The sequence below is a fragment of the Malaclemys terrapin genome, chromosome 1 (genome assembly GCF_027887155.1).
Source record: "Malaclemys terrapin pileata isolate rMalTer1 chromosome 1, rMalTer1.hap1, whole genome shotgun sequence".
Classification (NCBI taxonomy): domain Eukaryota; kingdom Metazoa; phylum Chordata; order Testudines; family Emydidae; genus Malaclemys; species Malaclemys terrapin.
Window position 1 is genome coordinate 185,530,297 of NC_071505.1, and position 15,465 is coordinate 185,545,761.

Consider the following 15,465-nt stretch of genomic DNA (forward strand, 5'->3'; position numbering starts at 1 on the left):
GAGTTTAAAGGTATCATATTACTCATTCATCTTTTTATTCATCTCCTCTCTTCTCTTTAATGTATAAGATATTTAAAAATATTATATGAATTTATTGCTGGTGAAAAGTATCCACAGAACAGATCTAGTATGAATGGCAGCAGTGCAAGCCTTCACATCATTCTCTGCCAGTGTGCATTAACCTTTAGCTGGAGGTGCCAACTCTAGAAGTCAGAGGATAATTCAGTCTATATGCTCTTTAATTCCTTGGCCATTCTGCTACGGGTGTCAAGGAGGGAATCAGTCAGCTCCAGTTTTGAAGGTGGGTTTTGTGATGTGGACTCTTCTTGCTGGGAAATGAACTAAGCAAACACATTTCCTATAGGGTCAATGAATAACTATCATATAGTGGCACCTATCTACCAATGCTTTGAATTCATGACTTAGAACGACTTTATCTCCTATTATGATTCCAGCCCTCCTGTTTAAGAACTTTCAGGATCAGGATCCACTCTGACATCATTTTATAGGTTTTCCTACAGCAAATGATTTAGCTTAAGCCATCTGTAGTTTCATTTGACTGTGTCGTTGCAAGAGTGCCGGGTTAATTTTTCTTTATTATTTGAGGGTGTCTGGTAGAGGGGCTACAGCCACGAACATGAAAACCATGAGTAAAGCCCAAGTGACTTCTGATTGCCATTCTAGGGATATTAGACACAGGACTCTTTTCCCCTACCTGCTAGCTATTTGAAAATTGAACTAGTGCAATGATACTCCCAAAACAAACTTTACTTTGGTTTGGCATGAGGTACAAGGCAATTCAGAAGTTGGCACTGCCTGAAAGTCTCTTGCCTTGTTATTTCCTTCCAAGAATGTTAAAAAAATTATGTTTTCCATTTCCATTACGGTTCATGCTGCAGAGCTAATAGTTTTTATACAAACAAATCTCCAGCAATCATGATAGTGTGAATGATTGAGGAAAGTGAAGATCTGAAACATAGTGTGGGATCTACCGGTAAATTAAAACTGATGAAGGTGTGAGCAATCTGTCTCGAGGAATATATGATACCAGATGTAATTTACAGGTATGCAACCCCTCCTCCATCATTAATGCAGTCTTAAATGTCACCTTCTGAAGGCCATGGAGTGGATTTTTAGTGTAAATTATTGCCTGCTGAGGATCAGCTGACACATGGTTGAGTGATTTTTGAGACTAAGTCTCTGGCACCTAAATACTATTTTCAGCTATTTCAGAACTGATTTTAATATTGCATTTCACCATAAAATTGGAATGTTAATAGGGTGAAAATAATATCGGCATTTGCCCATTCCATGAAAGCTGATTTCAGCCCACTCAGCAGACAATAAAATACATACTGAGTGAATGTTCATAATGATTGCTCCTGAAAGGTCCAGTTAGTGATTCTGCAATGTAAGTTATTTCCCACAGTATGTATGCTAGATGCATATAAACCATAATAGAACGGGCCCATACTTTCTCATAAGGGACATGTACTGACATTTTTGGACAGTAGCAGTCCTTGAATTTTCTCTTCAACTACTGATTTAAAATGACATTGTCAGAAAGGAAACACCTACTGTGTGCCTTCACTTGTCTTCTGATCTCTTATTAGTTAACCCCAAAGTGCATATGTATACAGCTTTAAACCCCAAGTGTACATCTGAACCAGGGGAAATCTGGAATTAATTGTGAAGTATTTTGGTTACTAATGCAGCTGTTACAAGTGTTTGATTTGGCAAGGGAACAGAAAAGGCACTGCATACCAATTTCGTGAGCCACTGTAAAAGCTGCATGGAGGCCGTCATCTTCAATCACTGCACAGCTGCGCTCAGGAGAGCATATGGTCCCAACGTCTGCCATTCCCAGAGTATCACATGAATGATGCCCACATAAATCCTGCCAAGAAAGGGGGAAAAAATCATTAAAATAAATTTTTAAACCCACAAATAACAACAAGTAGAGTCACTGGCCCTTTGCAAACAGCAGGACCCGGATACTACTACTACTACTTTGGACAGTCATCTAAGGATCTCAGTGCAGTTTAAAAGCATGATGGCCCAATCCCACCCCCATGAAAGTCAATGGGAGACTTTTCATTGACTTTGAGGGGAGTTGGATAAGACTTGTAATTAATTACTATGGTGCCTAGAGGCTCCCACTGACATCAGGGTCACATTGTGCTATGCGCTATACATACGTATAGTAAGAGACAGTCCCTGCACAGAAGATCTTATAATCTTAATAGATAAAGATGGTGCGGGAGACGTATAAATCTCATTCTACAGCTGTGGAACAGAGACAATGAGGTCACGCAGAAAGTCAGTGGCCAAACTAGGAATTGAACCAGAGGTGGGCAAACTACGGGACCCTTCTGCCCGGCCCCTGAGCTCCTGGCCCTGGAGGCTCACCCGCGGCCCCTCCTCTGCTGTTCCCCCTCCCCTGCAGCCTCAGCTCACTGCGCCGCTGGCGCAATGCTCTGGGCGGCAGAGCTGCGAGTTCTCGCTGGGCAGCATAGCTGCAGAGCTGTGATCTGACCCGGTGGCATGACTGGCTCCAGCTGGGCAGCATGGCGGCCTGTCCTGGTGCTCTGGGCGCGTGGCTGTAGCACCGCCAGCCACCGGTGCTCCAGGCAATGTGGTAAGGGGGCAGGGAGCGGGGGGGGGGGATTGGATAGAGGGCAGAGGAATTCGGGGTGGAGCAGTCAGGAATGAGAAGCGGGGTTCGATGAGATGGCGGGGGGCAGTCAAGGACGGGGGTCCAGGGGCCATCAGGGGACAGGGAAGGGTGGATGGGACAGGGTCCTGGGGGCCGTCAGGGGACAGGGAACGGGGCGGGGGCGTTGGATGGGGCAGAAGTCCTGGGGGGCCATCAGGGGGCGAGAAGCAGGGGGGGTCAGATAGGGGGCGGGGGCTGGGCCATGCCTGGCTGTTTGGGGAGGCACATCCTCCCCTAACCGGCCAGCCATACAATTTCGGAAACCCGATGTGGCCCTCAGGCCAAAAAGTTTGCCCACCCCGAATTGAACCAAGACCTCCGGAGTCCCAGTCCAGTGCCTTAGCCCCAAGACCATCATTCCTTTCTAAAGAGGTCATTTTTTACCTATACTTAAGAAAATGAGATGGTCCAATATCTCCTATGCAATATTAAGCCTCAGAATAAAACATAGGAGATAGGTACAGCATGTATTATTAATCACCATTTTACAGATGAGGTAACTGAATTGTACGTGATTTTTTTCCAAGATCACTTAGAGAGAGCTGGGTATGAAAACAGATGTCTTGACTCGCAGTCTCCTGTTGTAACCACAAAACTATGCTATGCCTTAATGGCATAATTATAATTAATAATATTTATATTTTTCATCAGTAGATCACAGGCTTTAATGTATTTATTCTTACAACATCCCTGTCAGGAAGGGCAGTGCTATTATCTCCATTTTATGGATGGGGAGCTGAGGCACTGAGAAACTCAATGACTTGCCCAAGGTCACACAGGAAGTCTGAGGCAGAGGAGGGAATTGAATCCAGGTGAGTGCCCTGACCACTGAACCTTTCTTTCTGTCCTTTAGAGTGTCTAAAAACTATACAGTGTGGTTGTAGCCATGTTGGTCCCAGGCTATTAGAGAGACAAGGCGGGTGAGGTCAAATCATTATTGGACCAACTTCAGTTGGTGAAAGAGACAAGCTTTCAAGCTACACAGAGCTCTCTCACCAACAAAATTAACAACCAATATTAACTTTCCCAATGCTTCTGCTTTCAGATGGTAGCATTAATGTTACATTGAGTGGCCATGCATATATTTGGCCTGATGTAAAGGTCAACAGAAAGACTCTCATTGAAATGTCAATGGACTTTGGATCAGGCCCTTATGTATTTTACATATACATAGTATGGACTGCTAAATCTGTCAGAAAGTTTAGCATACTGTAATGTGTAAAATGCAATTAACAGACCCTGTGCAACAGAGGTGGTCAGATGGCTTAAAGGGAAAATAACAAAATATGCCTATTCCACAGTCGATCTACCACTTAAGAATGGTTGGATGAAAGTGCCATTTGAAGACACAACTATATTTTAAAATGCATCTGTCAAAGAAATCTCTCTGCTTGGTACCTTTGTTCTCTAAAATCATTCAGATTCTCTTCCTTCCTTCAAATCTCCATTTAAAATGGACCGCTTCTATCAAGCCACTGACAATTACAAAAGCTGTGAGCAGACCAGGCGTAAAGGTGTTTAATTGAGTTTGAGCAGTCTAAGTAAGCTACAGTTAGATGTGGAGAGAGGCAGAGGAAGGTGCACTCGTATTTGGCTACTCCTGCTTTTAAACACAGTTTTTGTACCAGTACATCTATTTTGTTAAGGGGTGTGATTTTTTTACCACGATAGTAATATCGGCAAAACCCATAATGTGGATGCTGTGATACTGGTATAAAGGTGCCTTATACCACATAACTGCTACCACATTAGGGGCATTGTACTGCTTTAACTATACCAGCATAGTTAAAGAGGTATAACCTTTGTGTGTAGAACAGCCCTTAGATTCACTTCTGAATTTTCCTCTGTAAGCTGGTAGATTCATGACAGAGATGTTAACTACAATACTTCACTAAATGAATTCTGCCTGAATATACATATTACTCTTAAATTTCCAAGGTGGTGCATGGGGATTTCACCCTGCCACTTCTATTAATGTCAAGACTGCTACATATACAGAAGTTGGTCCAATAAAAGATATTACCTCACCAACCTTTTGTCTCACATATATACATGTGGCTTTCAACACGCCAGGGCATCTGTATTCAGCAATGCTTTGTTAATATGGTCATGTTGCTGACATCACATCAGACTGCATGCTGTGTGTCACCATACAACAGACAGGTTTTCAGAAATTTTGCAACACTGCCCAAAAAGTGTATTCTCATCTCCAGTAGTTGCCCAAAGTGCTGTACATGCCAAAGTCAAACCTATACCCAAACAGCCCACCAACAAATGTTACTACCGTGCTTGTCTTCATAACACTTGAATGTAGCCAAAATAGAACAGGCTTGAAAGATGTCCCCTATAATTTCTTTAACCCTTTTTCCTGTTTTTACAGAACTTCACATAAGGCGATTGAGTCCCCAGTGAGCTGCATTATTTAGTGGTCATAACCGGAAAATCCCAAGGGAGGAGATCAATTACACTGAAAATGCCATAGCTTTCAAGCCATGGTGTTCCTAAGATATCATGCTATTAGGAAGGGGTGTATGTTCCTCTTAGGGAGGGAATGAAGCATGTGATCATAAACCCCTATATGGGAAAAAGAAGAAGGGATGAAGGGAACAACAGAAATTGTGGATGTAGAGAGCAGACCCATGGATCCAGTATTTGGTGGTGGAAAAAACTTTGGTCATTTGGGTCATCTAAGCCTCCATTCCTGTGATGCAGTAGGTGCCAAGCCATATGGAAGAAGGGTAGATGTACGTTGCAGGCTCAGTCAGTGAATTTTGGTAGAGAGTTGGGCATGAGAGGAGAGGTTGGGGGTAGAGGTGGAAGGAGGACCTGTGGTGTGGGGATTGGAATTGCTGTCTGGTGTTAGCTTCTTGGTGTAGAGTGATTATTGGAAGAGTGTGGCTGTGGGTTGCTCTTTTACAATGGCTGTAACTAGAGTCAAACTTGCGTTGGCTTGGTTTTGGAGATTCAGATTTACATACTGCCAGCGGTGGTTTATCCTGTTTTTCAATCTTGGGTAACTATGCATAGATGCATCTTTTTTACTTAAGTTAATGCTATCATTATCAACATTAACTTAGGCAGACTTTTAGACATGCATTTCCATGCTGTTCTCAGTTCATGATCTCAACTACGTTTCCTTTCCCCGGCCTCTCCTTGGCTGCTCAGACTTGACCTATGTAACTCATTTTACTGTGGTTCTGTATAATGTACACCATGCATTTTTTAATCCTACTAAGTGATGATTCTGAGACAACTGTTCTGCAATTACATTGCTTTCATACTCTTTACCTCACCTCGCTACCCATTCCCTAGTTGCCTGGTCTTTTTCAATAGCAAAGACTTGGACTATATTATTAAGAACCTAGCCTGTTTATACTTATGCGGATTGAAGCTTGTAGGACAAATTTTGTCCTGATGTATACACCTCAGTGGTCCCATTGACTATTGATGGTTAGTTGTAAGTATCAATAACATTCTTAGCTTCCCTGGGAAGTGTCAGATGCAACCTCAGATGCTCCTAAAGTTGCTCCTAAAGTAAGGTTGCTGGGAGTATATTGGAGGTTTTTATTGCACCTGAAGAGTATTCTTGCTTAAAATCAGACCCTGATGTAATGATGTAACCTAATATATCTGCACGCTTGCTCAATTTTTCAAACTGCTTCAAAAGCACTAAGCAAGCATGGGCCCATATAATACTTTTAGTTAGTTTTCAAGCATTATTTCCACATAATGTGTGGTGTTCATTTAAAGAGTTAGATACCCATTCATATCTGTCTAATTTCATCTGATCTTTAGCTCACTTAATTATCTCCAAATAATGGTGGAAACTTTCAAGAATAAACATTTATTGCTGTTTCTAAAGAAAGAATTCAGCCTGCCCTTTGATCTAGATTGCAGTAGTTTCAAAATGATGCATCAATAGGAAATGCATTCGCTGTACTGGAGACAATAGATGGTAATCCTAAAGGTTTGGCAAAGAAATGATTTAGGAACAATGAGTTGTGCATCGTACGATCAGTAGTTAATTAGACAGCTCATTAAAGGCCAAATGTTCTCGGCATTCTTGAAGTTCATCAAGAAAGTCTGATCTTTTGCCACCTACATGTGGCATTGTTGTGAATGAAGACAAGTGTGAAGTGTCCCTACTGAGACTAGTAACTAATTTCACTTGAAAATCTTTAATTCCAGTTGTACATCTGAGAACTGGAATAAACTTATCTGTAACAGATGCAAATTTTGAACCCTGACATTAAATAGTCTCTTAAGCTCTAGCTAGATATACTTTGAGCAAGAAGTTTAACATTTCCCCACACTTCTTCCATTCATAAACCATGCTCTTCAGTTTTAGCAAACACACTTAATTCTTCATAGTGTAACATCTTTTGCATGTTAGAACTGTAAAAACTATTTGAAAGAGGTTTCTGGACATGCCAGAAAAAAAGTGCCTTGGGCTACCAAATTGGTAATCTGGCAGACAATTAGAAGTCTGTGCCTAACTGTGTTAGGCCTAGCTTTTTTTTGGGAGGAAGTCAACACAAATATAGGGAAATATTGCAACGGATTTCTCACATCTACTTACACACACAAAATTACCACATATTATTTTCCCCAATGACATTTCCTACACAAAACATATTATATTTATATAAGGTCAATGGAACCGCTCTGCAAGTAAGAGTGACAGCAAATGTTGTAATTGCTTAGTGTAATAAGGATCAGTTACACTGGACATTAAACATCAAAAACCTATGTAGCTATACTGCTGGCAATTGGCACAATGACAGAGTGACCTCTGGCTTACTAACAAAGGATAGTAATTTGGATGAGATGGTGAAAAAAAAAGAACAGAGCCAAAGAAAGCATGTTCTCCACTCAATGAAATTATCATCCATTGAGCTGAGATAATCCAATGCTTGCTGTTAAATTTTAACAGCACTGTCAGCTTGATAGTTAAACAAAATCACATAAGCAGGACCCATATAATTGCTATGTGGAAAAGGGCAGGACTGTGGCCTCTGGCTCTAATGTGAACTTTTTTGTTAGAGCCAGGCATGACGGTACTATCATTGACTATGCTGACCAGTACTTAGGAAAGACTTTTTCATGTTCTGGTTGCCTGTATTTGTTGTGAGAAGTATCTATTTTAGTTTTCACTTGATTCAAGGTGGAATGAAAGGAAAGAAAGAGAATGGGATTTTGTCCAGATGTTTTCAGTAGTTCTCCTCTGGAAGCTTGCATTCAAGTTTAGCTTAGGTCATGAATGATATAGGTTGGGGGAATTTTACACAGGCCCAGATTAAATAATTTTGGGACCTTGTGCATTATGGAAATTGCCCCACCCTTAAACTACACAGAGCATGTGATATAGAAGACAATTGTCATCCTAGCCAAAACTTCACTGTGCTGCTCCCCACCTATAAACTCTTAACAATACACTCTTAACAATGCTATCCCCTTGAAGAGAGGGTCTTAACTGGGGGTGGAGGAGGGATCAAATTTTCGGGGCAGGAGGGGGCATGCAGCAAAACCTCTGTTTGGTTTGGTGGTTGTGGGAGAAGTGGAGGGCCCAAGCGCTAGTTCACAGCGCCATTCACACAGATTTGCCCCATCATGGCTGGCCAAATCTGAGTGAGTGGTGTTGTGACTTGGAGCAGAGGCTCACAGAATCAATCAGGTTTTGCAGGGAGGGATGTTTGGTGGTCGGGGCTGTAAGATGGTTGGCCCATCCTGAGATTGGGGCTGTAAGATGATTGTTTTTTCCCAAATTGGTGGATGGGCCAATCAGCCACACCTAACTCTGTTTTAGCTTTCAGCACAGGTTCTTTTATTCCTCTGCCCCACAAAGGCAAAAAATAGTGATAAACGAAAGTGATAGTCCTGAACTGGACTGGTACTGCAGGGTCCTCTACTACCCAAGGAGATCAAGGCCCTCCCTTAGCCTCGGGGGGACCACAGGGCCTTCCTGCCCTGTTGCAGCCTTCCACTGCTGCTCAGGAAAGTGTTTGTCTCTCATGTCCCCTCCACTCACAGATCTGGGTCCTTATATCTGCCAACTGGGAATCAGAGCCAGTCATTAAAGCTGCTGCTTGGCTGTATCAGCTGGTTCCCAACACCTGCCTGATGGATTCTCCTTAGGCCAGGGCTTGCTGCTCCCTGACTCTGCAAGACCTTAAAGGGGCAGACAGTGCTGTGCACGTTCACACTCGTTAATCTGGCCTGATTTTATTGGGTACTTGCTGAGAAGACTTAACCCAAGAAAACAGTGGTGTTGGTTCAAGTACAGTTTGGAAACTACATCACTCATGTGTTTGTGTTGTGACAAATAGCGTCAATAAGCTGTGTCAATACAGCAAATAAATAGTTTCCAGAGTCTAAGCATTAGACATAAACAAAAGAGATTTAAGCAAAACAGACTAAATTCATCCTTGGTGTAACTCCATTAAAGTCCATGAATTTATACAAAGGGTGAATTTGGCCCAGAAATTTAGAACCACAGTTAGAGACACAGTCACAAAATAAACAAAGACAATAACAGATCTATGGAGAATGTATTTATCTGCCCTAATGAAAAGTCCTACAGAATTTAATGGAAAATTATCAACTTTATATTAGATTTTTTTAACCATTCTACAGAATTCATATACCCTACAGGGCCTGGTTCTCTCATAGTGAGCAGAAGTGACAGAACTATGCCTACAGAAAGAATATTTTTCTTTATTAAATTGTGTAGGCTTTGAAATAATCTCTGTAGAACCCTATTACATTTCTACAGAACCTAGTGATTTAAAAATTTCACCTCTATTAAATTCTATAACACTTTTCCGTAACGTTGATAACAGAGAAGCAAGTCATTGAATTTGTCATACAAGAGTTAGGATTAATTGAAACGAATGGGTCTGATATTTTAATCCTTACTCAGGAGAAGCACTTGTTGATATCAATGCATACTATGGATCCAGGTTCCCACTAGGTGCCTAAATACCTTTCAAAGCCTGGCCATTTGTCTATATTAGCTAGAGTTAAACCCGGATCCCTTGCAAATTATATATTGACCTCCTGTGTTACGCAGCATGGCTCATTTTGAAGCACTTATCAAATGAAATACAGATAACAGATCACCTATCATTGAGCCATAAAGGTCAATTGCTTTTTCTAAATCAGGACTCAGTAGTTCTGCTTAAAAACAGATTGCATAGGCACTACCTGTAGTTTAAATACTAACAACATAATTACTGGTAGTAATTCTACACTGAGGGAAAGCCCGCGGTGCATTCAGTACTATGAACATTTATGTGTTGATTTGTCTTTAAAAAAAAAGTGAAAGGAAAACAAGAACAAGGGAAAGGACCTTGAAAGCACTTTCACATTCAAGCAAGATCAGTGTGTCTTTAAAATATTTTGCTGTGTGTAATATGAGTTATGGTACGAGAGTCCTTCCAGAATCAAGGTAAGTGTTATGCTGGAGAGCTATATGGTAATATGCTTGCTTAATGTACCACTGATGATGCATAATGAGTTACTTAAAGTTTGTGAAATGTGCTAGTTTGATAAATGAATTGCCAATATTATTCTGTTGACACACAGACGCAAAGTTCAAGGTGGCCTTGGCTAATAAACAGACGGAAAATGTATCTCACACATTTGCTCCAGGCCTGAAAAACAAGCCATTTAGAAGAAGACATCTGGATGTACAAAACTTAGCACAGCAGCATTCAGAGCCCATGAAAACATGGAGCCATAGCTTGGCATCTAGTTGCTAAGCAACCTACTTCATACATTCAAAACACAGTTGTAGAAGTTGGAGCCTCATGCCAACTGCTGCTTCTTCTCATTGAAAAATAAAACTCTGAGTGTGGGGGGAATCTTTCTTTGAGGTTAAAAAATCCTATTTTCTAGGAGCTGTATCTCGTCTGCTTGTTGATCCTTTAACCCTTTTTCATGTTTACATCCTGAGGTCTAACTGAGATTCATTTTGAACCTTCCAACACCATGAAATGAAAGCGGTATGGATCTCAGCACATTCCCTTCAAAACCAATCCAGGAATGCACATAGTAAGAAAATACCTGTGTTTTTTTTCTCATTAAGCCAAATAAACTTTTGATGCAACCTCCATGAGTTTAAAATACAGGGCCAGCTCCTCAGCTGATGTAAATCAGTGAAGCAATTCATTAAGTTGAATTGAGCTATGCTGATTTACGTCAACTGGGGATATGTCAAATAATTAATTGTGTCAAAAACCATATACTACCAAGCAAACCGCAGCCAGTGATTTTTCTTGGAACATATATCTGCTTGTTTGGTAACAGTGCAAACTATTTTTCCATATGAAGGCTAATGTGTCATATGAATGTTATTACTATAATCACTAAGATCAAACAGACAGCAGAAATTGTGATATTTTGCTCTTTGCTGTGAAATTTTCATCTAAAATAAATGTTTAGGATCAGATTCTACCACCCTTAATCCCTTTGAAGCCTAACTCACAGAGTAAGATATTATGCAATGCAGTCCAGTCGTTAGTGATCATCTCAAAGTTAAGGATGGCAGATTGTGGCCCTAATTTGCGTGAAGCACGATTAGTCCCATTGAAATCGACAGGAGTACTTACAGAGAAATGTAAGAATGGCAGAATTTGGCCCAGAATCGCTATTCAATATTGATGTCTAGTCACAAACAAGAGCAGTCTGATACAATCAAGCTAGCTTCCTCTCTTTCAGATTGTAATTAGCAAGGTGACTGTTTTAAAATGAGATCTGATATAGCTTTTAACAAACACAATGGATGGGTTTGAACTGCCACCAGAAAGCACCTGCTGTACAAGTTTGGGATGACAGAGACGGCGCCTAATATTTCAAGTATTTACGGCTATAAAAGTAAGCCAGGCTTTTTTCTTCCCCTTTCCTCGAGTACCTCCTTCCAGAAACCATCCAAAGAATCCTTTTTGGCAGCCTCCTGTGATGTAGCAAAGCAAGAGAATTCAAACTAACAGAAAGTCCCACAGTTTTTTATTATTTTCTTACTGAGGAAAGAAAAAATATAATTGAAAGGGATATTCTTACAGTAGATCATTGCATAAACTATGCCACATGTCCACAGGAGCAGTGCCCCTTAACTATGTATGGCAATGCAATTACGGCACTGAGGCAGAATTTTGCATGGATGAGAATTGTGGTATTGGGCCTTTAATTGATTAGGAGACCAATTTTTTACTATATGGATAGCAAGGTACTACATGCTCCTCCACAAACTGAGTTGCATGAGTTAGTGTGGCTTTGTTTATGTGTCTTATATTTAAGTCCTAGTCTTGTACCACAAGTTCTGTATTCCTCCAGGCCTAGTGCCATTTTTCTGTCATGCTGGGAATACCATGTTAAATTACAGCAGCTAAGCAGGGAAGTCATGTGCTCCTTAAGTTGTTATTTACCAATTCATTCTGTTTTCCTACTCTCAATGGGTCAAATTCATTCTTGGGTTAATTTGATCCAATGGGTGTTGTCAGTTCTTTACTGTGACTATACACAAATGAAGAAAGATGCACTACTGTTAACAAGGATATGTGAAACAGACTATGACAGCAATGTAATATTTCAAGTGGAGATGAATTTGCTGATCTAGGTCTAGTCCAGGGGTAGGTAACCTATGGCATGCGTGCCGAAGGCGGCACGCGAGCTGATTTTCAGTGGCACTCACACTGCCCGGGTCCTGGCCACCGGGTCCGAGGGGCTCTGCATTTTAATTTAATTTTAAATGAAGTTTCTTAAACATTTTAAAAACCTTATTTGCTTTACATACAACAATAGTTTAGCTATATATTATAGACTTATAGAAAGAGACCTTCTAAAAACATTAAAATGTATTACTGGCACGTGAAACCTTAAATCAGAGTGAATAAATGAAGATTCGGCACACCACTTCTGAAAGGTTGTCGACCCCTGGTTTAGTCTCTAGTAGCCACGAGTCCCAGTCATACAAATTAACACCAGCCCTAAACACCTGCAGTCTCTATTCAAGAATGGCTCAACTCTGGAATAAACGTGGAATGCTGCAGGCCAGGGAGGCAGTGCATCGGCAGATGCGCCAGAGAAACTTGCAAAGCACCTGCACTCATTACACCTCGGTTTAGATAGCACCACTCATAAGGTGTGGAGGGGTTATTTTTTAAAAAATCATAATGATTCTGTTGTGCTGTCAACTAAGCAACTGGTTAAGAAATGACAGTAGGTTCCCACACAACCCGGGTTTGCAATCAGCCTCGTTGCTGTCCAGAGTAGTGACCTACATACCAGCAGAAGTCAGGGTCAGATACCTACCCTGCAGACTGGAGGACTGCAAAGGGGCTGTCAAAGAAAGGGAAACAACGGAGGAGGAAGGGAAATCAGGCCAGACAAGAAAGGAGGGTAATTAACCACTGAAACAATTGACCAAGCACCACGGTGGCTTCTCCATCACAGACAATTTTGGAATCAAGATTGGGTGTTTTTCTAAAAGCTATGCTCTAGGAATTATTGTGGGGACATTCTCTAGCCTGTGCTATACAGGAGGTCAGACTAGGTGATAGCCATGGTCCCGTCTGGCCTGTTTGCTGTTGCACATTGTGCTGAGCCCTGGTGGGGCTGGGCTGCGGGTGTCAGGGCCTCAGGCGACCTACCTCCCGGGTGAAGAGGATAGCAGCATCATAGTGCTCCTCATGCTCGTCCTCCAGTGGGTTGTGCTGGTGCTGCCACTTGCAGAAGTTCTTCAGCGTGGTGGCTGCGTTCTTGTTGACCTCCAGCCCCTTCTCCTTGTCGCCCAGCACCACCACCTTCACCACGGCCAGCCGGATGGGGTTCTCGATGCTGGCGTGCCCGTAGAGCCGGGAGGCGATGGTGGCCAGGGTCAGCAGGTAGTGCTGCAGGCCCTTGCCGTACTTCTTGGCCATGGAGCCGTCAGCCACCAGCAGCAGCTCCACCTGGCGGGCTCTGGAGATGGAGCGCCTGCTCCTGCGCCCGGCGCCGGGCGGAGCAAAGGGCCCCGGGGCTAGCGCTGCACTGGTGGCCAGCTGGGGCTGGGCGGGGCGCTCCTGGCCCCCCTGCAGCCCGCCTTTGCCTCCCAGCGGCGGGGCCTGACCGGAGCCGCGCGTCTCGCAGCTGGGGCGCGAAGGCACCGTCTCGAAGCTGAAATGGTCCTTGCGGAAGAGGTGCGGGATCAGGGCGGAGCCGGGCCCATAGACCCGTCGCGGGGCCGCCCCCTTGGCCCGGAGCAAGGGCTTCACCGTGTAGCGGGCGTGTTTGACCGCGAAGTAGCCATCCAGCCCCCCGCAAAGGTTCAATACGGCCAGGGACTGGGTGCTGCCGTCCACCGTGCCCCGGTAATAGCAGTGAGCCCAGCCGCGGGGATGCTGCACAGGGGCTTGCGGACCCACCAGCTCGTCCCTCTCCAGATCCAAGAGGAACCTGCTGCCCCCCGCGTAGAGGAGGTAGCCCACCTTGCCGCCCCCGGAGTAGATCTGGTCAATGTTCTGCACCAGGCCGCTGGTCCGGGACAGCTGCTGGGGGCTAGGGTGAGGGGATGCTGCTGCTGCTGCTGCTCCGGGAGGCGGCTGGGTTTTATCATAAGCAGGTGCTGCTGTTGTTGCTGTTGGAGCTCCGGTCTTGGCAACAGCAAAGTGCAACTCCGCAGCCAGCAGCAGGAAAACAAACTTCAGGACCATATTTGTCTCTCTTAAAAAAAAAAAAAAGTCAGCCGGTGGAGATCAACGGAGGAGCTTCAGAGGGGAAAAAAATCCTCCCAAGGTTGAAGCAAGTGTGAGTGGGAGGAAGAAAAAAAATGTCAACAAAGGCAGCTCGCGTTTGAACTTTGCGTTTCTCTGCAGGGAAAAGTCAGGAGCACATGGAATGAGAACACCACAATCCTAAAACAACTGCTGAACAGGCGGCAAACAAGTGAGGCTCACACCCGGCGAGCGGAGAAGTTTGAGCACTTTTCACTCTTCTTCCACTTCTCTCTTGTAGTCACTGCATCATCTTCCTCAACAGAGGCAGGGGGATCCGATGCAGATCGGCACTTTCAGAAGCTAGTGCTTTGCCTTCCTTTGCCCCCTTTTGTTTGAAGAGAGGAGAAGAAGCATACGCCAAAAAAGGCTCGATCGTCTCCGGTGAGATGGTTAAAAAAAATGCCCTGGATTTTGTAAAACAACTTCTCCCTTTCTAATGCTGGTTGTTATCCCCAGTCTGTCGATGTGAACAAGAGGAGAAGGGAGAGAAATGTGAAGATGAGAGGAGGTGGAACAATGAATTTATAGCGGAATGCCATCCTGCAATGGCAATTTCAACAATTCGTCACTGCAGGCTGCCTCTTAAAGGGAGAGCTTCAAAACTACCACTCCCACACTTCCTTCTCATTTAATCAGACACAGAGAGAAACTGGGGGGCGGAGGGGGGGGGAGAAAGAGAGAGGGACTGAGGGGGGAGGAGAAAAGGAGAGAGAGAGAGAGGGACTGAGACAGGAAGGCAGGAGAGAGAGGAAGGAGCGAGGGGAGGAGAGAGAGACTGGGAGAAAATGTTTGTTTAAGAAAAACACAAGATTTCCTTTGAATCATTTAAAGCCACAGTGTCGCCTGGATCTTTTGATATTTCACAACTGATCGGGGTTGACTAAGCTTTGCTTACCTCATGTCCCGCAAGGTTCCTTCCCTACCTTCTTGTTATTTGTGTATTTTTTTAAGTGGATGAGACAGATTTATGCCTTTTTTTTAAATGGTGATAGGAAG

General features: G+C 43.3%; 1 protein-coding gene across 1 annotated transcript in view; it reads right to left on the reverse strand.

Moving 5' to 3' along the window:
• Positions 1-15,108, reverse strand: part of ADAMTS5 (ADAM metallopeptidase with thrombospondin type 1 motif 5) — a 50,899-nt gene extending 35,791 nt beyond the window's left edge. Inside the window, exons 1-2 of the mRNA XM_054047667.1 lie at positions 13,366-15,108; positions 1,765-1,897 (exon numbers count right to left, since the gene is read on the reverse strand). Of these exons, the coding sequence (XP_053903642.1) occupies positions 1,765-1,897; positions 13,366-14,406 (1,174 nt within the window). The 5' untranslated portion in view covers positions 14,407-15,108. The remainder of the gene's footprint in view (positions 1-1,764; positions 1,898-13,365) is intronic.
• Between the last annotated feature and the right edge of the window lie 357 nt (positions 15,109-15,465).